Source organism: Carcharhinus amblyrhynchos, chromosome 17, assembly GCF_965287045.1.
Source record: "Carcharhinus amblyrhynchos chromosome 17, sCarAmb.v2.hapA, whole genome shotgun sequence".
NCBI lineage: Eukaryota > Metazoa > Chordata > Chondrichthyes > Carcharhiniformes > Carcharhinidae > Carcharhinus > Carcharhinus amblyrhynchos.
This window is the reverse complement of record NC_137340.1, coordinates 1,882,278-1,909,752: the sequence shown is the minus strand read 5'-3', so window position 1 is coordinate 1,909,752 and position 27,475 is coordinate 1,882,278. Positions and strand designations below refer to the sequence as shown.

The 27,475-nt window shown below is 49.3% G+C and overlaps 1 protein-coding gene and 1 pseudogene across 1 annotated transcript in view; one reads left to right on the top strand and one right to left on the bottom strand.

The window, feature by feature from the left end:
- The first annotated feature begins 9,557 nt into the window (after nucleotides 1–9,557).
- The window catches only part of LOC145354160 (peroxiredoxin-like 2A), a 32,188-nt gene continuing 14,270 nt past the window's right edge, over nucleotides 9,558–27,475 (top strand). The window contains exons 1-3 of the mRNA XM_080205235.1: nucleotides 9,558–9,684; nucleotides 16,230–16,391; nucleotides 25,344–25,435. Of these exons, the coding sequence (XP_080061361.1) occupies nucleotides 16,247–16,391; nucleotides 25,344–25,435 (237 nt within the window). The 5' untranslated portion in view covers nucleotides 9,558–9,684; nucleotides 16,230–16,246. The remainder of the gene's footprint in view (nucleotides 9,685–16,229; nucleotides 16,392–25,343; nucleotides 25,436–27,475) is intronic.
- On the bottom strand, nucleotides 11,943–13,464 carry LOC145354159 (ras-related protein Rab-5A pseudogene; annotated as a pseudogene).

Here is a 27,475-nt window from a genome sequence, read left to right as displayed (position 1 = left end):
ACTGTGTGTCTGTGAATCTCCCAGCCTGACACTGTGTGTCTGTGAGTCTCCCAGTCTGACACTGTGTGTCTGTGATTCTCCCAGCCTGACACTGTGTGCCTGTGAGTCTCCCAGTCTGACACTGTGTGTCTGTGATTCTCCCAGCCTGACACTGTGTGTCTGTGATTCTCCCAGCCTGACACTGTGTGTCTGTGATTCTCCCAGCCTGACACTGTGTGTCTGTGATTCTCCCAGCCTGACACTGTGTGTCTGTGATTCTCCCAGCCTGACACTGTGTGTCTGTGATTCTCCTAGCCTGACACTGTGTGTCTGTGAGTCTCCCAGCCTGACACTGTGTGCCTGTGATTCTCCCAGTCTGACACTGTGTGTCTGTGATTCTCCCAGCCTGACACTGTGTGCCTGTGAGTCTCCCAGCCTGACACTGTGTGTCTGTGATTCTCCCAGCCTGACACTGTGTGTCTGTGATTCTCCCAGCCTGACACTGTGTGTCTGTGATTCTCCCAGCCTGACACTGTGTGTCTGTGATTCTCCCAGCCTGACACTGTGTGTCTGTGATTCTCCCAGCCTGACACTGTGTGTCTGTGAATCTCCCAGCCTGACACTGTGTGTCTGTGAGTCTCCCAGTCTGACACTGTGTGTCTGTGATTCTCCCAGCCTGACACTGTGTGTCTGTGATTCTCCCAGCCTGACACTGTGTGTCTGTGATTCTCCCAGCCTGACACTGTGTGTCTGTGATTCTCCCAGCCTGACACTGTGTGTCAGTGAGTCTCCCAGCCTGACACTGTGTGTCTGTGATTCTCCCAGCCTGACACTGTGTGTCTGTGATTCCCCCAGCCTGACACTGTGTGTCTGTGATTCTCCCAGCCTGACACTGTGTGTCTGTGATTCTCCCAGCCTGACACTGTGTGTCTGTGAGTCTCCCAGCCTGACACTGTGTGTCTGTGATTCTCCCAGCCTGACACTGTGTGTCTGTGATTCTCCCAGCCTGACACTGTGTGTCTGTGATTCTCCCAGCCTGACACTGTGTGTCTGTGAATCTCCCAGCCTGACACTGTGTGTCTGTGATTCTCCCAGCCTGACACTGTGTGTCTGTGATTCCCCCAGCCTGACACTGTGTCTGTGATTCTCCCAGCCTGACACTGTGTGTCTGTGAGTCTCCCAGCCTGACACTGTGTGTCTGTTAGTCTCCCAGCCTGACACTGTGTGTCTGTGAATCTCCCAGCCTGACACTGTGTGTCTGTGATTCTCCCAGCCTGACACTGTGTGCCTGTGATTCCCCCAGCCTGACACTGTGTGTCTGTGATTCTCCCAGCCTGACACTGTGTGTCTGTGAGTCTCCCAGCCTGACACTGTGTGTCTGTTAGTCTCCCAGCCTGACACTGTGTGTCTGTTAGTCTCCCAGCCTGACACTGTGTGCCTGTGAGTCTGCCAGCCTGACACTGTGTGTCTGTGATTCTCCCAGCCTGACACTGTGTGTCTGTGAGTCTCCCAGCCTGACACTGTGTGTCTGTGAGTCTGCCAGCCTGACACTGTGTGTCTGTGATTCTCCCAGCCTGACACTGTGTGTCTGTGAGTCTCCCAGCCTGACACTGTGTGTCTGTGAGTCTCCCAGCCTGACACTGTGTGTCTGTGATTCTCCCAGCCTGACACTGTGTGCCTGTGATTCTCCCAGCCTGACACTGTGTGTCTGTGAGTCTCCCAGCCTGACACTGTGTGTCTGTTAGTCTCCCAGCCTGACACTGTGTGTCTGTTAGTCTCCCAGCCTGACACTGTGTGCCTGTGATTCTCCCAGCCTGACACTGTGTGTCTGTGAGTCTCCCAGCCTGACACTGTGTGTCTGTTAGTCTCCCAGCCTGACACTGTGTGTCTGTTAGTCTCCCAGCCTGACACTGTGTGTCTGTGATTTTCCCAGCCTGACACTGTGTGTCTGTGATTCTCCCAGCCTGACACTGTGTGTCTGTGATTCCCCCAGCCTGACACTGTGTGTGTGTGATTCTCCCAGCCTGACACTGTGTGTCTGTGAGTCTCCCAGCCTGACACTGTGTGCTTGTGAGTCTCCCAGCCTGACACTGTGTGTCTGTGATTCTCCCAGCCTGACACTGTGTGTCTGTGAGTCTCCCAGCCTGACACTGTGTGCTTGTGAGTCTCCCAGCCTGACACTGTGTGTCTGTGATTCTCCCAGCCTGACACTGTGTGTCTGTGAGTCTCCCAGCCTGACACTGTGTGCTTGTGAGTCTGCCAGCCTGACACTGTGTGTCTGTGACTCTCCCAGCCTGACACTGTGTGTCTGTGATCCTCCCAGCCTGACACTGTGTGTCTGTGAGTCTCCCAGCCTGACACTGTGTGTCTGTGAGTCTCCCAGCCTGACACTGTGTGTCTGTGATTCTCCAGCCTGACACTGTGTGTCTGTGATTCTCCCAGCCTGACACTGTGTGCCTGTGAGTCTCCCAGCCTGACACTGTGTGTCTGTGAGTCTCCCAGCCTGACACTGTGTGTCTGTGAGTCTCCCAGCCTGACACTGTGTGTCTGTGATTCTCCCAGCCTGACACTGTGTGCCTGTAAGTCTCCCAGCCTGACACTGTGTGTCTGTGATCCTCCCAGCCTGACACTGTGTGTCTGTGACTCTCCCAGCCTGACACTGTGTGTCTGTGATTCTCCCAGCCTGATACTGTGTGTCTGTGATTCTCCCAGCCTGACACTGTGTGTCTGTGATTCTCCCAGCCTGACACTGTGTGTCTGTGATTCTCCCAGCCTGATACTGTGTGTCTGTGATTCTCCCAGCCTGACACTGTGTGTCTGTGATTCACCCAGCCTGACACTGTGTGTCTGTGATTCTCCCAGCCTGATACTGTGTGCCTGTGAGTCTCCCAGCCTGACACTGTGTGTCTGTGATTCTCCCAGCCTGACACTGTGTGTCTGTGATTCACCCAGCCTGACACTGTGTGCCTGTGAGTCTCCCAGCCTGACACTGTGTGTCTGTGATTCTCCCAGCCTGACACTGTGTGTCTGTGATTCTCCCAGCCTGACACTGTGTGTCTGTGAGTCTCCCAGCCTGACACTGTGTGTCTGTGATCCTCCCAGCCTGACACTGTGTGTCTGTGACTCTCCCAGCCTGACACTGTGTGTCTGTGATTCTCCCAGCCTGACACTGTGTGTCTGTGATTCTCCCAGCCTGACACTGTGTGCCTGTGAGTCTCCCAGCCTGACACTGTGTGTCTGTGAGTCTCCCAGCCTGACACTGTGTGTCTGTGAGTCTCCCAGCCTGACACTGTGTGTCTGTGACTCTCCCAGCCTGACACTGTGTGTCTGTGATTCACCCAGCCTGACACTGTGTGTCTGTGATTCTCCCAGCCTGACACTGTGTGTCTGTGATTCTCCCAGCCTGACACTGTGTGCCTGTGAGTCTCCCAGCCTGACACTGTGTGTCTGTGAGTCTCCCAGCCTGACACTGTGTGTCCGTGAGTCTCCCAGCCTGACACTGTGTGTCTGTGATCCTCCCAGCCTGACACTGTGTGTCTGTGATCCTCCCAGCCTGACACTGTGTGTCTGTGATCCTCCCAGCCTGACACTGTGTGTCTGTGATCCTCCCAGCCTGACACTGTGTGTCTGTGATCCTCCCAGTCTGACACTGTGTGTCTGTGATTCTCCCAGTCTGACACTGTGTGTCTGTGATTCTCCCAGCCTGACACTGTGTGTCTGTGATCCTCCCAGTCTGACACTGTGTGTCTGTGATTCTCCCAGCCTGACACTGTGTGTCTGTGATCCTCCCAGTCTGACACTGTGTGTCTGTGATTCTCCCAGCCTGACACTGTGTGTCTGTGATTCTCCCAGCCTGACACTGTGTGTCTGTGAGCCTCCCAGCCTGACACTGTGTGCCTGTGATTCCCCCAGCCTGACACTGTGTGCCTGTGATTCCCCCAGCCTGACACTGTGTGTCTGTGAGTCTCCCAGCCTGACACTGTGTGTCTGTGAGTCTCCCAGCCTGACACTGTGTGTCTGTGATTCTCCCAGCCTGACACTGTGTGTCTGTGAGTCTCCCAGCCTGACACTGTGTGTCTGTGATTCTCCCAGCCTGACACTGTGTGTCTGTGAGTCTCCCAGCCTGACACTGTGTGCCTGTGATTCTCCCAGCCTGACACTGTGTGTCTGTGAGTCTCCCACCCTGACACTGTGTGTCTGTGATTCTCCCAGCCTGACACTGTGTGCTTGTGAGTCTCCCAGCCTGACACTGTGTGTCTGTGATTCTCCCAGCCTGACACTGTGTGTCTGTGATTCTCCCAGCCTGACACTGTGTGTCTGTGACTCTCCCAGCCTGACACTGTGTGTCTGTGATCCTCCCAGCCTGACACTGTGTGTCTGTGATTCTCCCAGCCTGACACTGTGTGTCTGTGAGTCTCCCAGCCTGACACTGTGTGTATGTGAGTCTCCCAGACTGACACTGTGTGTCTGTGAGTCTCCCAGCCTGACACTGTGTGTCTGTGAGTCTCCCAGCCTGACACTGTGTGTCTGTGATTCTCCCAGCCTGACACTGTGTGCCTGTGATTCTCCCAGCCTGACACTGTGTGCCTGTGAGTCTCCCAGCCTGACACTGTGTGTCTGTGAGTCTCCCAGCCTGACACTGTGTGTCTGTGAGTCTCCCAGCCTGACACTGTGTGTCTGTGAGTCTCCCAGCCTGACACTGTGTGTCTGTGATTCTCCCAGCCTGACACTGTGTGTCTGTGAGTCTCCCAGCCTGATACTGTGTGTCTGTGAGTCTCCCAGCCTGACACTGTGTGCCTGTGATTCTCCCAGCCTGACACTGTGTGCCTGTGATTCTCCCAGCCTGACACTGTGTGTCTGTGATTCTCCCAGTCTGACACTGTGTGCCTGTGATTCTCCCAGCCTGACACTGTGTGCCTGTGAGTCTCCCAGCCTGACACTGTGTGTCCATGAGTCTCCCAGCCTGACACTGTGTGTCTGTGATTCTCCCAGCCTGACACTGTGTGTCTGTGAGTCTCCCAGCCTGACACTGTGTGCCTGTGATTCTCCCAGCCTGACACTGTGTGCCTGTGATTCTCCCAGCCTGACACTGTGTGTCTGTGATTCTCCCAGCCTGACACTGTGTGTCTGTGATTCACCCAGCCTGACACTGTGTGTCTGTGAGTCTCCCAGCCTGACACTGTGTGCCTGTGATTCTCCCAGTCTGACACTGTGTGTCTGTGAGTCTCCCAGCCTGACACTGTGTGTCTGTGATTCACCCAGCCTGACACTGTGTGTCTGTGAGTCTCCCAGCCTGACACTGTGTGTCTGTGAGTCTCCCAGCCTGACACTGTGTGTCTGTGAATCTCCCAGCCTGACACTGTGTGTCTGTGAGTCTCCCAGCCTGACACTGTGTGTCTGTGATTCTCCCAGCCTGACACTGTGTGTCTGTGATTCTCCCAGCCTGACACTGTGTGTCTGTGAGTCTCCCAGCCTGACACTGTGTGCCTGTGATTCTCCCAGTCTGACACTGTGTGCCTGTGATCCTCCCAGCCTGACACTGTGTGTCTGTGATCCTCCCAGCCTGACACTGTGTCTGTGAGCCTCCCAGCCTGACACTGTGTGTCTGTGAGCCTCCCAGCCTGACACTGTGTGTCTGTGATCCTCCCAGCCTGACACTGTGTGTCTGTGAGTCTCCCAGCCTGACACTGTGTGCCTGTGATTCTCCCAGCCTGACACTGTGTGTCTGTGATTCTCCCAGCCTGACACTGTGTGTCTGTGATTCTCCCAGCCTGACACTGTGTGTCTGTGAGTCTCCCAGCCTGACACTGTGTGTCTGTGAGTCTCCCAGCCTGACACTGTGTGTCTGTGATTCTCCCAGCCTGACACTGTGTGTCTGTGAGTCTCCCAGCCTGACACTGTGTGTCTGTGAGTCTCCCAGCCTGACACTGTGTGTCTGTGAATCTCCCAGCCTGACACTGTGTCTGTGAGCCTCCCAGCCTGACACTGTGTGTCTGTGAGTCTCCCAGCCTGACACTGTGTGTCTGTGATTCTCCCAGCCTGACACTGTGTGTCTGTGATTCTCCCAGCCTGACACTGTGTGTCTGTGAGTCTCCCAGCCTGACACTGTGTGCCTGTGATTCTCCCAGCCTGACACTGTGTGCCTGTGATTCTCCCAGTCTGACACTGTGTGTCTGTGAGTCTCCCAGCCTGACACTGTGTGCCTGTGATTCTCCCAGCCTGACACTGTGTGTCTGTGAGTCTCCCAGCCTGACACTGTGTGTCTGTGATTCTCCCAGCCTGACACTGTGTGTCTGTGATTCTCCCAGCCTGACACTGTGTGCCTGTGATCCTCCCAGCCTGACACTGTGTGTCTGTGAGTCTCCCAGCCTGACACTGTGTGTCTGTGATCCTCCCAGCCTGACACTGTGTGCCTGTGATCCTCCCAGCCTGACACTGTGTGTCTGTGAGTCTCCCAGCCTGACACTGTGTGTCTGTGATCCTCCCAGCCTGACACTGTGTGCCTGTGATCCTCCCAGCCTGACACTGTGTGCCTGTGATCCTCCCAGCCTGACACTGTGTGTCTGTGATTCTCCCAGCCTGACACTGTGTCTGTGAGTCTCCCAGCCTGACACTGTGTGTCTGTGAGTCTCCCAGCCTGACACTGTGTGTCTGTGAGTCTCCCAGCCTGACACTGTGTGTCTGTGATCCTCCCAGCCTGACACTGTGTGCCTGTGATCCTCCCAGCCTGACACTGTGTGCCTGTGATCCTCCCAGCCTGACACCGTGTGCCTGTGATTCTCCCAGCCTGACACTGTGTCTGTGATTCTCCCAGCCTGACACTGTGTGTCTGTGAGTCTCCCAGCCTGACACTGTGTGCCTGTGAATCTCCCAGCCTGACACTGTGTGTCTGTGAGTCTCCCAGCCTGACACTGTGTGTCTGTGAATCTCCCAGCCTGACACTGTGTGTCTGTGAGTCTCCCAGCCTGACACTGTGTGTCTGTGAATCTCCCAGCCTGACACTGTGTGTCTGTGAATCTCCCAGCCTGACACTGTGTGTCTGTGAGTCTCCCAGCCTGACACTGTGTGTCTGTGATCCTCCCAGCCTGACACTGTGTGTCTGTGAGTCTCCCAGCCTGACACTGTGTGCCTGTGAGTCTCCCAGCCTGACACTGTGTGTCTGTGATCCTCCCAGCCTGACACTGTGTGTCTGTGAGTCTCCCAGCCTGACACTGTGTGTCTGTTAGTCTCCCAGCCTGACACTGTGTGTCTGTTAGTCTCCCAGCCTGACACTGTGTGTCTGTGATCCTCCCAGCCTGACACTGTGTGTCTGTGATTCTCCCAGCCTGACACTGTGTGTCTGTGAGTCTCCCAGCCTGACACTGTGTGTCTGTGAGTCTCCCAGCCTGACACTGTGTGTCTGTGAGTCTCCCAGCCTGACACTGTGTGTCTGTGATTCTCCCAGCCTGACACTGTGTGTCTGTGAGTCTCCCAGCCTGACACTGTGTGTCTGTGAGTCTCCCAGCCTGACACTGTGTGTCTGTGATTCTCCCAGGCTGACACTGTGTGTCTGTGAGTCTCCCAGCCTGACACTGTGTGTCTGTGATTCTCCCAGCCTGACACTGTGTCTGTGACTCTCCCAGCCTGACACTGTGTGTCTGTGATCCTCCCAGCCTGACACTGTGTGTCTGTGAGTCTCCCAGCCTGACACTGTGTGTCTGTGAGTCTCCCAGCCTGACACTGTGCCTGTGAGCCTCCCAGCCTGACACTGTGTGTCTGTGAGTCTCCCAGCCTGACACTGTGTGTCTGTGATTCTCCCAGCCTGACACTGTGTGTCTGTGAGTCTCCCAGCCTGACACTGTGTGTCTGTGAGTCTCCCAGCCTGACACTGTGTGTCTGTGATTCTCCCAGCCTGACACTGTCTGTGAGTCTCCCAGCCTGACACTGTGTGTCTGTGATTCTCCCAGCCTGACACTGTGTGTCTGTGAGTCTCCCAGTCTGACACTGTGTGTCTGTGATTCTCCCAGCCTGACACTGTGTGCCTGTGATCCTCCCAGCCTGACACTGTGTGTCTGTGATCCTCCCAGCCTGACACTGTGTGTCTGTGATTCTCCCAGCCTGACACTGTGTGCCTGTGATCCTCCCAGCCTGACACTGTGTGTCTGTGATTCTCCCAGCCTGACACTGTCTGTGAGTCTCCCAGCCTGACACTGTGTGTCTGTGATTCTCCCAGCCTGACACTGTGTGTCTGTGAGTCTCCCAGTCTGACACTGTGTGCCTGTGATTCTCCCAGCCTGACACTGTGTGCCTGTGATCCTCCCAGCCTGACACTGTGTGTCTGTGATTCTCCCAGCCTGACACTGTGTGTCTGTGAGTCTCCCAGCCTGACACTGTGTGTCTGTGAGTCTCCCAGCCTGACACTGTGTGTCTGTGAGTCTCCCAGCCTGACACTGTGTGTCTGTGAGTCTCCCAGCCTGACACTGTGTGTCTGTGAGTCTCCCAGCCTGACACTGTGTGTCTGTGATTCTCCCAGCCTGACACTGTGTGTCTGTGAGTCTCCCAGCCTGACACTGTGTGTCTGTGAGTCTCCCAGCCTGACACTGTGTGTCTGTGATTCTCCCAGCCTGACACTGTGTGTCTGTGAGTCTCCCAGCCTGACACTGTGTGTCTGTGATTCTCCCAGCCTGACACTGTGTCTGTGAGCCTCCCAGCCTGACACTGTGTGTCTGTGATCTTCCCAGCCTGACACTGTGTGTCTGTGAGTCTCCCAGCCTGACACTGTGTGTCTGTGAGTCTCCCAGCCTGACACTGTGTCTGTGAGCCTCCCAGCCTGACACTGTGTGTCTGTGAGTCTCCCAGCCTGACACTGTGTGTCTGTGATTCTCCCAGCCTGACACTGTGTGTCTGTGATTCTCCCAGCCTGACACTGTGTGTCTGTGAGTCTCCCAGCCTGACACTGTGTGTCTGTGATTCTCCCAGCCTGACACTGTGTGTCTGTGATTCTCCCAGCCTGACACTGTGTGTCTGTGAGTCTCCCAGTCTGACACTGTGTGCCTGTGATTCTCCCAGCCTGACACTGTCTGACTGAGTCTCCCAGCCTGACACTGTGTGTCTGTGAGTCTCCCAGCCTGACACTGTGTGTCTGTGATTCTCCCAGCCTGACACCGTGTGTCTGTGAGTCTCCCAGCCTGACACTGTGTGCCTGTGATTCTCCCAGCCTGACACTGTCTGACTGAGTCTCCCAGCCTGACACTGTGTGTCTGTGAGTCTCCCAGCCTGACACTGTGTGTCTGTGAGTCTCCCAGCCTGACACTGTGTGTCTGTGATTCTCCCAGCCTGACACTGTGTGTCTGTGATTCTCCCAGTCTGACACTGTGTGCCTGTGATTGTCCCAGCCTGACACTGTCTGACTGAGTCTCCAAGCCTGATACTGTGTGTCTGTTAGTCTCCCAGCCTGACACTGTGTGTGTGTGATTCTCCGAGACTGTGAGCTGCTGCATTGTTAGCCTGGATGACTGGTGTAGGTTTGGTTTAGTCTGTGTTTTGTGGTGCTTTGCTCCCTCCTCCGATTCTAACTGGCCATATCTCTCTCTCTCGAATATCCTGATTGGCTGCCGGTCCTGACCTCTGGCCGAGTTACTGGGCTGCAGGAATGTGAAACTGAACATAAAATCAATCTGTTATTTTATCTTCATTTACCAGGCTGCTGGAGAGACTGCGAGCACTGTGAGTATATTGTTTACAGCACTCACTGCTAAGGCGCCATGGTGAAGGGCACTGTGTGAGGCCTCTCAGTTAATGTACACCGAGGGGCTGGTAACTGGGTAAAACCCTTCAGACTACCCTTAACCCTCATCGTATTTAACTGGATTGAGGCACCGCAGACTGCAAGTAGACTGATGGATATAGAATTGTGCTGCCTGTAACAAAAATATGACAATGTTTGAAATGTTCTTTTTGCTGAAGCAGCTCAGAGTGCACGTTAACCTCTGGAGAAAATGTAAATATCACTGCACTTTACTGGGATAACCGTTGGAAATATTTGCTAATGTGTCTTTCAGATTTTATACGAATGAAGTATATTATTGCAAACAAATGTATCGTGGCAGAGAGAGAGACTGGGACAGAGAGAGAGAGAGACTGGGACAGAGAGAGAGAGACTGGGACAGAGAGAGAGAGAGACTGGGACAGAGAGAGAGAGAGAGAGAGACTGGGACAGAGAGAGAGAGAGACTGGGACAGAGAGAGAGAGACTGGGACAGAAAGAGAGAGAGAGACTGGGACAGAGAGAGAGAGAGAGACTGGGACAGAGAGAGAGAGACTGGGACAGAGAGAGAGAGAGAGAGAGACTGGGACAGAGAGAGAGAGAGACTGGGACAGAGAGAGAGTGAGCGAGAGGGAGAGAGACTGGGTCAGAGAGAGAGAGAGCAAGAGAGAGAGACTGCGACAGAGAGCGAGAGAGAGAGACTGGGACAAAGAGAGAGAGAGAGACTGGGACAAAGAGAGAGAGAGAGAGACTGGGACAAAGAGAGAGAGAGACTGGGACAGAGAGAGAGCGAGCGAGAGGGAGAGAGACTGGGACAGAGAGAGAGAGCAAGAGAGAGAGACTGCGACAGAGAGCGAGAGAGAGACTGGGACAGAGAGAGCGAGAGAGAGAGACTGGGACAAAGAGAGAGAGAGAGACTGGGACAGAGAGAGAGAGAGAGAGACTGGGACAAAGAGAGAGAGAGAGACTGGGACAGAGAGAGCGAGAGAGAGACTGGGACAGAGAGAGCGAGAGAGAGAGACTGGGACAAAGAGAGAGAGAGAGAGACTGGGACAGAGAGAGAGAGAGAGACTGGGACAGACAGAGAGAGAGAGAGAGAGACTGGGACAGAGAGAGAGAGAGAGAGACTGGGACAGAGAGAGAGAGAGACTGGGGCAGAGAGAGAGAGAGACTGGGACAGAGAGAGAGAGACTGGGACAAAGAGAGAGAGAGAGAGAGACTGGGACAGAGAGAGAGAGAGACTGGGACAAAGAGAGAGAGAGAGACTGGGACAGAGAGAGAGACTGGGACAGAGAGAGAGAGAGAGAGAGAGACTGGGACAGAGAGAGAGAGAGAGAGAGACTGGGACAGAGAGAGAGAGAGAGAGACTGGGACAGAGAGAGAGAGAGACTGGGACAGAGAGAGCGCAAGCGAGAGGGAGAGAGACTGGGACGGAGAGAGAGAGAGAGAGAGAGACTGGGACAGAGAGAGCGCGAGCGAGAGGGAGAGAGACTGGGACGGAGAGAGAGAGAGACTGGGACAGAGAGAGAGAGAGAGACTGGGACAGAGAGAGCGCGAGCGAGAGGGAGAGAGACTGGGACGGAGAGAGAGAGAGAGAGAGACTGGGACAGAGAGAGAGAGAGAGACTGGGACAGAGAGAGCGCGAGCGAGAGGGAGAGAGACTGGGACAGGGATAGAGAGAGAGACTGGGACAGAGAGAGAGAGAGAGACTGGGACAGAGATAGAGAGAGAGACTGGGACAGGGAGAGAGAGAGACTGGGACAGAGAGAGAGAGAGAGAGAGAGACTGGGACAGAGAGCGTCGTGGTTCCCCAGGATGACAAATGATTTTAGCCGATTGGAACAGAGAGTCTGAGTCTTGATCTTCCGAGCAGTAGACTTTATTCTCTAGTACAAGACAATAAAGCCGGGATGTCCGGAACCATCCGACAAACTGTTCACTTACAGTCTTTTTATGCTCACTACAACTCCATACCCCGAGAGCCTTATCTTACTCTCAAGGTTGATCTTTTTAGTCACCATTGTTTCTGAGCCTGCCATTTATTTATCTTGTTTGAGGTTGGTCACTAATTGGTGCATCATTTATTTCTTGAAACCATGGTAGCTACGACCTTTGTCCTTATCTAGACAGTTCTGCTTGTACAACAATCATGGCTTAACTGGCTTAGGCCGAATAATAAAGAGAACGTATTTACTTCACTCTTTCCTTTCAGCCATAATTATAAAGTTTCGTAACCCTTCTAGAGCAAATCATCTGATCTACTTCAATTAGGTCTGTATTTTAATGATTTTTTTCAATATGGCATTCCTACCAGAGCAGTCTGATAAGTTTATGTAAATGCAGACCAAGTCGTAATACCCTATTTACAAGAAGTGGATCTCAGTAAATCGCAAAGTAATGACATTGAGGGAATATACATGAGAAAATATTAGTGCAAGGAGTGGTACAGCTTTTACACAACAACCTGCCAAAGTGGAGTTCAATTCCATTATAATTCTATCTGCAGATCAGATTGCTGAATGGAACTTTAACATTTTAAAGTTTTTTCCAATAAATAATTAGATTATATTGGTTTTAATAACATACTGTACATCCAATATAAACATTTAAGAAGCATTAACCAAATGGTCACCTCTCAGTTAACAATTGGATACAGTCAATAGTACAAATTTCAATTGAACCAATTTAAGCAGGTTTTAAGGTTTCATTAGTTCATCCCTACAGAAGGCAAAATTTATGCTTGTATTGAGCGATGCATACATCTACCAACTGAAGAGAAGAACACTTTACATTTTAAAAGTTCTTAAGACATAAATCTTGTATTAGAAATGTAACTATATGCTTTTGTTCTAAGTTTTGAAATTGTTGAGGGTCATCTGTTAACACTGGATTTTCCATTACAAAGCAGCAGTGAGGTGGATACTTGGAAATGGAATTGCATTAGAAACAGGCCTAGTTACTACAACACTGGCTCTTCGTCTGTTGGGTTGGTTCATGAAGATCTACTCCTCTGCTTCTTCCACTGTTTGGTCCTGTATTCTGAGGCTCATTCTTGGGCAACTTCTTTGCTATTGCCAAAAAAATTTAATTCACATTCATTGAAGTTTTTGCAGATGTCTCCATGAATAATAAGCTGTTGTCATCTGCATAGGACTGTGCTTCCTGGAACTCTACCGCTCTCTTGTTAGCGAGATCAGCCTTGTTCCCCGCCAAAGCTATTACAATGTTAGGACTTGCTTGCCTCTGAAGCTCCTTAACCCAATTCTTGGCCCATACAAAAGTATCATCATTTGTAATGTCGTACACCACTACAGCAGCCTGTGCTCCTCGATAGTACATTGGGGCCAAACTGTGATATCTTTCTTGTCCTGCTGTCTCCCATATTTCAAATTTCACAGTTGTGTCATCCAGGCATACAGTCTGAGTTAGGAAAGCAGCACCAATAGTGCTTTCTTGATATTCATGGAACTGCCCCTTCACAAAACGTAGCACCAAACTAGATTTGCCAACAGCAGACTCTCCAAGTAGAACAAGCTTGAACTGGCAGATTTTCCATTCGGTCTCGCTGCACCTCCCCGATTTGCCATGTCCTAATAAGTCACCAGATTCAGTCGTGCCAAATTAATACTTGTTCCTGGTCTCCTCGTCAGTTTTAGGCGACTGAAGGCAGCGAAGGTCAGGTGGGGCTCAGGGCCACTCTCCCCGCCCGGCCGCTATGACATTAATTCGGGGCCTAGCGACTGCCCACACTGTGTAAGGCCTCTCAGTTAATGTACACCGAGGGGCTGGTAACTGGGTAAAACCCTTCAGACTACCCTTAACCCTCATCGTATTTAACTGGATCGAGGCCCCGCAGACTGCAAGTAGACTGATGGATATAGAATTGTGCTGCCTGTAACAAAAATATGACAATGTTTGAAATGTTCTTTTTGCTGAAGCAGCTCAGAGTGCACGTTAACCTCTGGAGAAAATGTAAATATCACTGCACTTTACTGGGATAACCGTTGGAAATATTTGCTAATGTGTCTTTCAGATTTTATACGAATGAAGTATATTATTGCAAACAAATGTATCGTGGCAGAGAGAGAGACTGGGACAGAGAGAGAGAGAGAGAGAGAGAGACTGGGACAGAGAGAGAGAGAGAGAGACTGGGACAGAGAGAGAGAGAGAGAGAGAGAGACTGGGACAGAGAGAGAGAGACTGGGACAGAAAGAGAGAGAGAGACTGGGACAGAGAGAGAGAGAGAGAGAGACTGGGACAGAGAGAGAGAGACTGGGACAGAGAGAGAGAGAGACTGGGACAGAGAGAGAGAGACTGGGACAGAGAGAGAGAGAGACTGGGACAGAGAGAGAGAGACTGGGACAGAGAGAGAGAGAGAGACTGGGACAGAGAGAGAGAGAGAGAGAGACTGGGACAGAGAGAGAGAGACTGGGACAGAGAGAGAGAGAGACTGGGACAGAGAGAGAGAGAGAGAGACTGGGACAGAGAGAGAGAGAGAGAGACTGGGACAGAGAGAGAGACTGGGACAGAGAGAGAGAGAGACTGGGACAGAGAGAGAGAGAGAGAGAGACTGGGACAGAGAGAGAGAGACTGGGACAGAAAGAGAGAGAGAGACTGGGACAGAGAGAGAGAGAGAGAGAGACTGGGACAGAGAGAGAGAGACTGGGACAGAGAGAGAGAGAGACTGGGACAGAGAGAGAGAGAGACTGGGACAGAGAGAGAGAGAGAGAGAGACTGGGACAGAGAGAGAGAGAGAGAGAGACTGGGACAGAGAGAGAGAGAGAGAGAGACTGGGACAGAGAGAGAGAGAGAGAGAGACTGGGACAGAAAGAGAGAGAGAGACTGGGACAGAAAGAGAGAGAGAGACTGGGACAGAGAGAGAGAGAGAGACTGGGACAGAGAGAGAGAGACTGGGACAGAGAGAGAGAGAGAGAGACTGGGACAGAGAGAGAGACTGGGACAGAGAGAGAGAGAGACTGGGACAGAGAGAGAGAGAGAGAGACTGGGACAGAGAGAGAGAGAGACTGGGACAGAGAGAGAGAGAGAGAGACTGGGACAGAGAGAGAGAGAGAGAGACTGGGACAGAGAGAGAGAGAGAGAGAGACTGGGACAGAGAGAGAGAGAGAGAGACTGGGACAGAGAGAGAGCAAGACTGGGACAGAGAGAGAGAGAGCGAGAGAGAGACTGGGACAGAGAGACTGGGACAGAGCGAGAGAGAGACTAGGACAGAGAGAGAGAGAGAGACTGGGACAGAGAGTGAGAAAGCGAGAGAGAGACTGGAACAGAGAGAGAGCGAGAGAGAGACTGGGACAGAGAGAGAGCGAGAGAGAGACTGGGACAGAGAGAGAGAGAGCGAGAGAGAGACTAGGACAGAGAGAGAGAGAGCGAGAGAGAGACTGGGACAGAAAGAGAGAGAGACTGGGACAGAGAGAGAGAGAGAGAGACTGAGACAGAGAGAGAGAGCGAGAGAGAGACTAGGACAGAGAGAGATAGAGCGAGAGAGAGACTGGGACAGAGAGAGAGAGCGAGAGAGAGACTGGGACAGAGAGAGAGAGCGAGAGAGAGAATGGGACAGAGAGAGAGAGCGAGAGAGAGAGACTGGGACAGAGAGAGAGAGAGAGACTGGGACAGAGAGAGAGAGCGAGAGAGAGACTAGGACAGAGAGAGAGAGAGCGAGAGAGAGACTGGGACAGAGAGAGAGAGCGAGAGAGAGACTGGGACAGAGAGAGAGAGCAAGAGAGAGACTGGAACAGAGAGAGCGAGAGACTGGGACAGAGAGAGAGAGCGAGAGAGAGAGACTGGGACAGAGAGAGAGAGAAAGACTGGGACAGAGAGAGAGAGATCAAGAGAGAGACTGGGACAGAGAGAGAGAGAAAGACTGGGACAGAGAGAGAGAGATCAAGAGAGAGACTGGGACAGAGAGAGAGAGAGCGAGAGAGAGACTGGGACAGAGAGAGAGAGAGCGAGAGAGAGACTGGGACAGAGAGAGAGAGAGCGAGAGAGAGACTGGGAGAGAGAGAGCGAGCGAGAGAGAGACTGGGACAGAGAGAGAGAGCGAGAGAGAGAGAGACTGGGACAGAGAGAGAGAGAGAGAGACTGGGACAGAGAGAGAGAGAGCGAGTGAGAGACTGGGACAGAGAGAGAGAGTGAGAGAGAGAGACTGGGACAGAGAGAGAGAGAGGCCCAAAAAGCTAGAAGAAAGAATCTCAGAAAAAGGGAGAGAATAACTCATGACAGAGACCACCCGAGAGTGAGACTGCGAAAAAGAGAAACGCAGAGAGAGGACAGGTGGCAGGAGAGGATAGCAGTGGGAGATGGATGGAGGGAATGTGGGCAGAGGGATATGGATGGAGGGGGCGGAGGCAGAGGGAGGTGTTATGTTGTTGAGTGAACTCTGTCTGATGTCCAAGGGACATAGTAACTCTATGGATGCTTGTATGTGAGTTGCTTGCAGTTGTTCTCAGCCTGTTGTGGTTACTCATCAGTCTTGTGTTCTGTGTTTGTAGACGGTGAAAATTTCAACATGGGTGTCTGGACACTGGGCCTTGGCGCACTGGGAGCTGCTATCACCAGCGTGTTACTGGCAAATACTGATCTACTGCTGTCCAACACTGAGTCTGTATCAATAACACATCTATCAGGGGCCCAGCTGAAAACCTTGAACCAAGGCAAGTTTAACATTGAACAAAGAAGGACAGCACTCACTATTTATTTTGTGACACACTAAATATCTGGTTTAGAGGTTGTGGATTTAAACCACCTCTCCAACTTTCAGAGCCAGACTTGCACTCAAGTGCAGTACAGAGGGAGTGCTGCTATTCCTGAGGTGCTTTCTTTTGCATGAGGTGTTAAATCTAGACTCCTAGGTGGATATTGAAGATCTCATGGTATTCCTTGCAGAAGTGCAGGCGAGTCAGTCATACTGTCCTCATCAGTACTTATTAAGAACTAGGAGCAGGAGTAGGCCATTTGGCCCCTCGAGCCAATAAGATCATGGTTGATCCTTTTGTGAACTCAGCTCCACTTACCCGCCCGCTTACCATAACCCTTCATTCCTTTACTGTTCAAAAATCTATCTGCCTTAAAAACATTCGACAAGCTAACCTCAACTGCTTCACATAAAGCAGACCAGCTGGTCATTCTCTCACTATATAAATGCAGGTCTTTCTGTTCTTGTTGACTTCCATAAGCAAATAGTTTTGAGGTTCCAGTAAAGTTCTGTAATTTGATGGAGAAGCTTTCCACTTCTCTTTTCAGCTGTGATCATTGCTGACTGTCAGAAAGAGAAATTGAGAATGTACCGGCAAATGGCTCTTTGTGTGAGTGTGTGCTTGCTGGCTTTTATTTCCGTGTCAAACTTCCAGCCCTTATTCTCACAGAACACACACTGACAGACAACCTGCGGCAGCTTTTAACCCATTTTACATATTCCAAATGGAGTCCACAAAATCATCCGGGCATTCCACAGGAAGTCTCTTGATGAGATGGTCATTATGTGCCACTGGGAGGAATTTTCCCTTTTTTCTACTAAGTACTGGACCAGGCAAGAAAACCAATCTGCAGCTCCCTGGCTGCACAGCTGGCTTCTCTCTCCATACAGTCCAGCACCTAGACAAAACACGTGCTGGAGGAATATCCCACACGACCACAGTGAAAGGGCAGTCTCTAAAAGACCCGTCAACGTCAGCTCTTCAGAAAAATGGCATCCTGATTTCTGTAAATATCGAAGAACACCCCCCCCCACCCCCCATGTATGTGGAGACTCAACCCCATGGAGCTCCCAGAGAAGCCCCCTGGCACTGCATGTACTGCCTGGGCATGACCTTCTCCTCATGGGGGCTTTACCTACTAGGTTCACATTTTGTAAAACCAGTTCCAAACCCTGCCGGTGCGGGGTTTTGTTCCCAAGCTGCCTTTTGGCAAAATCACCAATTTTTCGTCAAGAGATGGCAATTAGTTTCTAAATGCTGGTAACAGGGTGGGCTGCCATTATCTCATAGCGAATCACCCTGCAGCAATTCAGCTAGTGATCTGTGTCCATTTTTTAAAAGCTCAGGTTTTATTTGTCACATCCTAGCAATTAGAATACCTGCCCGTATCCCAACCCTCCATCTCCTGCCGATTGGCCTGTTCTCTAACAGCTCAGTAATTTACCTTCAATTCCCAATGTTTCAAGTTTAGCTAGTAGTCTCATATGAGGCACTTTACCAAATCATAGAACTAACATCCTCAGACATTCCCCCTCAATGTGACCCTAGTTATTTGCCCAGAAATGATCTATTCAATCTTTTAGACATGAGAATCCATTCAGATTCACCTGAGAGGGAATTTGGAAAGTTAGAGAAGGACGAGGCAATTAGTGCAGGGAAATGATAACCTATGTCTGAGAGGAAAGGACAGAGCGTAAAAACATGAGAGCGCACCAGCAAGTGGAATCAAAACAGGGAAAATGGTTAAAAAAGTCAAAATTAAAGGTTCTTTAAAAAACATGCAGTACACAACATAGAACATAGAAAAACTACAGCACAAACAGGCCCTTCGGCCCACAAGTTGCACTGATTATATCCCTACCTACTAGGCTTACCTATAACACTCAATCCTATTAAGTCCCATGTACTCACCCAGAAGTTTCTTAAAAGACCCCAGTGAATTTGCCTCCACCACCACCGATGGCAGCCAATTCCACTCACTCACCACCCTCTGAGTGAAAAACTTACCCCTGACATCTCCTCTGTACCTGCTCCCCAGCACCTTAAACCTGTGTCCTCTCGTAGTGACCATTTCAGCTCTGGGAAAAAGCCTCTGAGAATCCACTTGATCTATACCTCTCAACATCTTATACACCTCTATCAGGTCACCTCATCCTTCGTCTCTCCAGGGAGAAAAGACCCAGCTCCCTCAACCTATCCTCATAAGGCATGCCTCCCAATCCAGGCAACATCCTTGTAAATCTCCTCTGCACCCTTTCAATAGCTTCCATAGCCTTCCTGTAATGAGGTGACCTGAACTGAGCACAACACTCCAAGTGGGGTCTGACAAGGGTCTTATAAAGTTGCAACATTATCTCCCGACTCCTAAACTCAATCCCTTGATTAATGAAGGCCAGTACACCATACGCCTTCTTAACCACATCCCCTACCTGTGAGACCAATTTAAGAGTCCCGGACCCCAAGATCCTTCTGATCCTCTACACTGCTAAGGGTCTTACCCTTGATATTATATTTCTTCATCCCACTTGACCTGCCAAAATGGACCACTACACATTTATGCGGGTTGAAGTCCATCTGCCACTTCTCCGCCCAGTCTTGCATCCTATCTATGTCACGCTGCAACTTCTGACATCCCTCCAGACTATCCACAACACCACCAACCTTCGTATTGTCGGCGAACTTACTAACCCATCCCTCCACTTCCTCATCCAGGTCATTTATGAAAATGACAAACAGCAAGGGTCCTAGAAGAGATCCCTGGGGCACTCCACTGGTGACCAAACTCCATGCAGAAAAAGACCCATCCACAACCACTCTCTGCCTTCTGCAGGCAAGCCAGTTCTGGATCCACAAGGCAACAGCCCCTTGGATCCCATGCCCTCTCACCTTCTCAAGAAGTCTTGTATGTGGGACCTTATGGAATGCCTTGCTGAAGTCCATATAAACCACATCCACTGCTCTTCCTTCGTCAATGTGTTCAGTCACATTTTCAAAGAACTCAACCAGGCTCGTAAGGCATGACCTGCCCTTGACAAAGCTGTGCTGACTACTGTTGATCATACTAAACTTCTCTAAATGTTCATAAATCTTGTCCCTCAGAATCCTCTCCATCAACTTACCAACCACTGAGGTCAGACTCACCGGTCGGTAATTTCCCGGGCTATCCCTGTTCCCTTTCTTGAAAATAGGAACCACATCCACAATCCTCTGGAACCTCTCCCATCTCCATCGACGACGCAAAGATCATCGCCAGGGGCTCTGCAATCTCTTCCCTGGCCTCTCTCAGTAACCTGGGGTACATCCCATCCGGTTTTGTAATAAGATTAAACAAATGGTGGGCGTATAGCATGGTTAAAAAAACAGTTTGAACTTAGTCATTAAATGAAGCCCTGTGGATTAAGCTCAGGAAAAAACGGGGCAAACCACACTGCTGGAATGTTCCAGAGGCTCCCAAATAGTGAAAGGGAGTTAGAAGAACAAATATATAAGCAAATTTCTGAGTCCAAAAACACTAGAGCAGTTATTGTTGAGGACTTCAACTACCCTGATATCAATTGGGATGCAGACAGTGTGAAAGGCACAAAATTCGTGAACTAAATTCAAGAGAACTTTTTTTATCCAGCCCTTAATAAGCCCAATGATTGGATGCAAGTGGATGAAGTAGCAATGGGTGACTATATTGGAGATTTGATTTATTATTGTCACATTGTTATGACTTCAATCATTGAATTATTATTTTCCCTTCGCTCCTCCATATTCCATCATGACCTTATCATCCTCTATCTTCCATTGCTCCCTTTTCTCTTCATCTGCTTGTTCCTGCACTTGTTTTACATCGATATCTGGGTTATCATAGAATTATAGAACCCTACAGTGCAGAAGGAGGCCCTTTGGCCCATCGAGTCTGCACTGAACACAATCCCACCCAGGCCCTACCCCCATATCCCTACACTAATCCCTCTAACCTACACATCTCTGGACACTAAGGGGCAATTTCTTAGCACGGCCAATCAACCTAACCCGCACATCTTTGGACTGTGGGAGGAAGCCGGAGTACCCGGAGGAAACCCACACAGACACGAGGAGAATGTGCAAACTCCATACAGACAGTGACCCAAGCCAGGAATCAAACCCAGGACCCTGGAGCTGTGAAGCAGCAGTGCTAACCACTGTGCTACCATGCTGCCCCAATTATCTTTAATTGCTACTGCTGCTAACCCTACCATCTGTGTCCAATCCCAATCCTGTTCCACTAGGCCTTTGCTGCAAAAATCATTTCCTTCCTGCACTTTATCCTCAATTTTCCGGTGAGCTTGAACTTGTCTTACTGCTGTCCCTAAAGGAACGCTGGCTGCCTGGAGTAAATTGTTGAGTATGGAAGCTATGGAGGATTATTTTCCCCATCAAAATGAGGGGCTGTGACACACTGACTGCCCACAAGGCATAAACGAGTGCCCTCACACATCGATACATCCCTCTGGCAACTGAGTCTAGCTGTGGAGTAACACCCCATCAGTTTCAATCTGTCTCCACACTGCTGAGCAATACGGCTGCCTGTATTCCATCATTTTCCTCACAGAAAACGGGGAATGGTTTGGTGACCAATCCTGGCGCTGTCACCAAAGCCTCCTCCAAATGTGAAAAAGCCTGTACTTCTGCATCTCCCCACACTATCTTCTCCTGATTAGCCCTTCCTCTCTTTATCAAGTCCTGTAAGAGCTTTACCTCTCAAGATAATCTTTCACAAAATTCCTACAATAGTTAAAAAGTCTTCAATACTTGTCTTAGTCCTTTTCCAGTGAAAAGCCTTTGTACACAAATAACCTTCCCCCAGTCCTCCAGAATCTCTCTCTTTTTCTCAAATTCTATAACCAAATAACATCTTTGAAACAGAAGTCAAACCTTTCCACTTGATCCCAGGCAGTAACTTATTTTGATTGTTTTTTAATCTTATTTTTTATCTTATAGTCAATGAATCCCATCTTTATAATTCTGTCCTCTGTTTACTATCAGCTCTTCTATAACGTATCTTTAATTACTCTGTTCACTTTCTTTTCTCAATGATTACACTGAATTATTTCCCTCATCTCTAGTTATATTAATCTGTCAATTCCGTGTTATAGGCGGGTGCTCCCTTTTAGCCCATTTGGCATCTAATACTGTTTTCAACCTTCCCATATTCAAAATTTACAACAGAGTGTGCTTTGTGCTCAGTTTTGAGGTTGATTCACAACTTTGCATATCCATGTCACACATTCAACTGGAATGCAGTGTGTCAGTATAATAGTTCCCATCATTAAACACACACTCCCGTTCTACCTCAGAGAACAACACAGCACGGGAAACAGGCCCTTCGGCCCAACGAGCCCGCGCTGCCACTTTAATGTTGTGAGTTCCCTCTTCCACCCATGACCCTTGTCTACGCTTATGGCACTCCACATTGGAAACCAGATTGAGGGGAGACTAATTTAGGGACCTCATGTAACTCCCCACTAAACGTTCGCTCCTCTTCTGTTAGATTTTTGATTTTATGTCTTAAACTACTGCAAGTCTGATAACACAAAGATCCATCCTGTCTGGGATAGAGTGGGTTAATTCTCTGCTTGTTTCAACAGGGCTGGAGTAAGGTTTCTCACATTGACATCATCACTTCAAACACTCCAGAATAATTCTTTTCATTTACTATGGGATTGAGGGTGATTTAGCAGTTTGGATCAGGAATTGGCTAGCTGATAGAAGACAGAGGGTGGTGGTTGATGGGAAATATTCAACCTGGAGTTCAGTTACAAGTGGTGTACCTCAGGGATCTGTTTTGGGGCCACTGCTGTTTGTCATTTTTATAAATGACCTAGATGTAGAAGGATGGGTTAGTAAATTTGCTGACGACACCAAAGTCGGAGGAGTTGTAGACAGTGAGGATGGATGTTACAGTTTGCAGAGGGACATAGATAAGCTGCAGAGCTGGGCTGAGAGGTGGCAAATAGAGTTTAATGCAGAAAAGTGTGAGGTGATTCACTTTGGTAAGACTAACAGGAGTACAGAATATAGGGCTAATGGAAGGAGTCTTAGTAGTGTGGATGAGCAGAGAGATCTTGGGGTACATGTGCATAGATCCCTGAAAGTTGGCACCCAGGTTGATAAGGTTGTTAAGAAGGCATACGGTGTGTTAGCTGTTATTGGTAGAGGGATTGAATTTCAGAGCCGTGAGGTCATGTTGCAACTGTACAAAATTCTGGTGCGGCCGCACTTGGAGTATTGCGTACAGTTCTGGTCGCCGCATTATAAGAAGGATGTGGAGGCATTGGAAAGGGTGCAGAGGAGGTTTACCAGGATGTTGTCTGGTATGGTGGGAAGGTCTTATGAGGAAAGGCTGAGGGACTTGAGGTTATTTTCATTGGAGAGAAGAAGGTTACGAGGTGACTTGATTGAGGCATACAAGATGATCAAAGGATTGGATAGGGTGGATCGTGAGAGCCTTTTACCTTGGATGGAGACGGCTAACACGAGGGGACATAGCTTTAAATTGAGGGGTGGTAATTATAGGGTGGATGTCAGAGGTAGGTTCTTTACTCAGAGGGTAGTAAGGGTGTGGAATGCCCTGCCTGCAGCAGTTGTGGACTCGCCAACTTTAAGGGCGTTCAAATGGTCAGTGGATAGGCATATGGATAACATTGGAATAGTTTAGGTTAGAGGGTCATTGGATTGGTTCCACTGGTCGGCGCAACATCGAGGGCCGAAGGGCCTGTACTGCGCTGGAATGTTCTATGTTCTATGTTTACCTTTCCATTGTCAGTTCTATCAAGAACACATTTTTGAATTTAACAAAAGGCCTGATCCAGATTAATCCAAAATAAGATTTATCATAATCACTTTTAAATATCTCTACTAAATTAATACTTTCATACTTACTCTCCAGCAGAAGCTCAAAATTTGCATGTTTAATTATTTCTACAACTCTGCCTCCATAATCAACACAGGCAGATACAAAATCAAATGGCTGTGTGCTGAAATGGTTAACTCTCCTTACAATTTTTCAGACGTAATGTAACGCCGTCTTGAAATTGACTTTCCTTTCTCAACATGGCAGAGCTCAAATCTCTACCGGACTCCTATTCATGAACATGACCATGGATCGCACAGTTACATCCTCTCTCTCCCTGTGCCTGTTTGTTTCTTTCAATCCTTTGTTCCCCTCTGTGGTCTGTGATGCTTCAGAACAACCAATTTAACCCTATCTCTCTCTCTCTCTCTCACAAGTCTCTCACATGAGACCTGTAGTCCTCTCCCTGCGGTTCTCTCACATGGCCTTGTCCCTTCCCTACCTCTGGAACCTCTCCCTGTGAGTTCCTTGCATCAGAGCCAGCCACAGTCTGTAAACACGGTCTAGCCCTCTGACGCTTTTCTAGCTACGTGGCTTTTCGTTCCACTGCGTAGGTCCCTCGCCTCACTATGTTTAAGCGTAGCTTCTCTGCAAATGCCTCTTCTACCCACATGTCTTTGCACTCCACTCCATAGGAGATCCAACTGTCTGTCCCCAGCCCCGCTACGTTAAGCGTGGGCTCTTTACATACACACTGCTTTCAAACCTCTTCCCAGCCCAACATACTCAACTTACTGCTTCCAGCTGCCAGACACACAATCCCCTAATTATTTAGTTTTTAAAGAATGTACTCAACCACCTTTCAGGAACACATCTCGCCTCAGGTTGCCGGTGAGTACCCGTGCTCACAGCGCCAAATTGTAGGAGGAATTTTCTGAGGTGTCCTCCTGGGGTGCCCTGTATTTAGTTGACTTAATTCAACCAAGACTGTATATAGTTAAAGAATGAAAAGGAATTTATTTGCTAATGCAAGCATCAGGTGAAAAATACAGTCAGTGAGGATTGACTGTCCTCTCTGAGCTAATTTCACAATTGTAAAATTGTTATATCACTCTGAACATTTTAATATCGCACCCAGCCTTGTCAATCAAACCAGAGATGCCAATCACAATACTAAACATTGTTATCTTAGCCACTAATGTACCACCTGTCAACAGGAATTGGGGATCATTAGCTCATTGCCCTTGTAGGTTCCTCCCCCGTTACCTGCAAAACCCAACACACGTCAATTCCAGTAACTGAGGCCATTGCTACAGCTGCGTATCTTATTGGCAAAAGGACTCATTCTCTGCCCGAATCTGGCCTCTCCTTATCAGCTTGAGAGACTTCTCCAGCTGGCTATCCATGAACAATTCCACTCCCTTACTTAATGAGCCCTATTAAACTTGCTTTCGCTTATCCAAAAACAGAAACCAGAAGCTGCCTTTCTGTGCTCCATTGTATTAAAAGAATCTGACCTGTCTACCACTGTTCCCCATCATGCTGCATTCAGAACAGAGTTGGCCAAGGTGCACAAAACATATATATTGGAAATACAGTTTAACCTTATAATACTTGGTTAATCTGTGGCTGTGGGATTTATAATACCTTTGCATATTTTGTTCTAGGCACATTGTGAATTCTCACAGTATATAAGGCACTTTATAATTACCTTAATGTAGTTCCCTTGTTATAGTGAAACTAAAAGGAAGGGCCTCATGCTAAGAATTTTATACTAACCCCCCCATCAACATTACAGGAAGGATATAATTGTTCTGAGTGAGGGCAGGGGTTTATGAGAATGTTGCCAGTGTTTGAAAATTGCAGCTGAGGAAAGCTTGAATAGTCTAGGGTTCAAAGATGAATGATTAAAAGCGCAAAGCGAAATAAATGGGTATAATATGATAGCCTTTACAGAGACATGGTTGCAAAGTGACTAAAGTTGAATATTCTGGGATAATTTGACACATACATATTTACTGCAACATCTTCCTATACAGTCCCTACTGTTCAGTGATTTAAACTGATTTAAACTCACTTTTCTTCTCTAGAGGAAAGGACATTTAAGGCTGGGGAGCTGTGGAGTCAGAATGGAGCCGTCATCATGGCAGTGAGGAGACCCGGATGATTCCTGTGTCGAGAGGTACTGGGATAAACGTTTGTTTTAGAGCAAAGTTCATGCTGAATATTGTCAGATTTATAATTGGTTCATTCTCCAAACAGAGGTGTTTCTGTGAGGACCCCTTCCCCTGATTACATTCCTGCATTGTGCTTTGGGACATTTTTGCATGTGAAAGGTGCTGTACAAATGGAAGTTGTCACGGGCTGGAGGAGATATGGAGGAGCCAGTAGGAGAGGGATTTGAAAACATGGGTGAGAATTTTCAAATTAGAGGAACAAGTGTAGGTCAGGAGACATAGGGGTGATGGGTGAACGAGACTTAATGTGAGTTAGGGTATGTGAGCAGAGTTTAGATGAGTTGGGTCACTGGCTGTGTAGAGTTTGCATGTTCTCCCCATGTCTGTGTGGGTTTCCTCTGGGTGCTGTGGTTTCTTCCCACAGTCCAAAGATGTGCGGGTTAGGTGGATTGGCTGTGCTAAATTTCCCCAAGTGTCAGGGGAACCAGCTGGGGTAAATGGATGGGGTTATGGGGGTAGGGCCTGGGTGGGATTGTGGCCGGTGCAGGCTCAATGGGCCGAATGGCCTCTTTCTGCACTTCAGGGATTCTAAAATCTGAAGCTCATGCAGAGTATGGGAGGGGGGCTGTTCAGGAGACCATTTTATTGATCAAATTTCCAGCTAACAAATGTGCGATGAGGTCTCAGCATCAGAGGAACTGAGGTAGAACTTGAATTGGGAGGTGCTACAGGGGAACAAGTATGTAGTGATGGAGCCTGGCTGTATCTCAGTCAGTCTCCACAGAGACAGATAGAGTTCAGTAGACAGGGAACAGAGTTTTATGGTGGGACCAAAAGCAATCGTGTTATTCTTACTAACAATTAACTGGAGGACATTTCTGCTCATTCAGTCCTGGCTGTTGGATATAAGCAACCTGATAATATAGATTTAAAATAATGATGAGGAGAAACAACTTCCTTCAAAGGGCTGTTAGTCTGTGGAACTCACTGTCTGAGAGTGCGGTGGATGCAAGGATAGTGAGTAAATGTAAGGAGGAGAGAAACACATTTTTCATTAATAATGGGTTAAAGGGTGATGGAGATTGGGCAGGAAATGGAGTTGAGGCCAAGATGAAGTCAGCTATGGTCGTATTGAATAGTGAGCAAGCTCCAGGGGCTGGATTACCAACTTCTGCTCCTAGTTCTCATGTTCTTATAGCAACAGTGGAGGAATCGAGAGAGGTGGGGGGGGGGGTTGGAGGGATGGGTTAATCGGGTATTCTTAGAGTGAGTGTGAAAACTAACACTGTACTTACAGATGATGTCACTGCACGTAGATGGGAAATAGGAGAGGGTCAAGAATAGATTGTTGGGTGCACCAGAGTTAAGGGTACAGGAACAGAAAGAGAAGCCATTGTAAATGATTTTGTGGCTATCATTAGGTGGATGAGAATGGAGGTGGGTGAGAGCAGTCCCTCCCAGCTGGATGGCAGCGGAGAGGCACTGGAGGAGGATGGTGTGGTCACTGCGTCAGAAGCTGCAGACAATTTGAGAGGGACGAGGAGAGAAAGTTCCCCTTTGTCACAGTCACACAGGATGTCATTTGTGACTTTGATCAGAGCCATTCATGTTCTGTAGCAGGGGCAGAAATCTGTGGAGTGGCAAGCTATGCCTGACCCTACTGCGGGTTATATGTCCCTGTCTGTAATTACGGATCACCTTGTCCAGCAAGAGAGAGAGAGGGCAGAGTGTCAGTGAGTGTGTTAATGTGTTTAGCTGATGTGCTGTCATGGCAGTGAAACTTCAGCAGTTCCAGGTGTCTGTGAGGATGAAGTGAAGCTAGGAATGTGACCTGTGAGTTTTTACTGATTGCTGGGATTTGGCTGGGCTGCTCTGGAGATTGGAGATCTTCACGGTGCTGGCATTGACTGTATCAGCTACATGGTCCCAGTACCTGTCTGCTGGCTCTCTGACGTAAGGGAGAGCCTTCTCCTCCTCCTGCACTAGATCCAGTGCTGCAAAGGAAATGCTTGTAGATCTCTCTCCCTCCCTGTTCCTCCACCCAG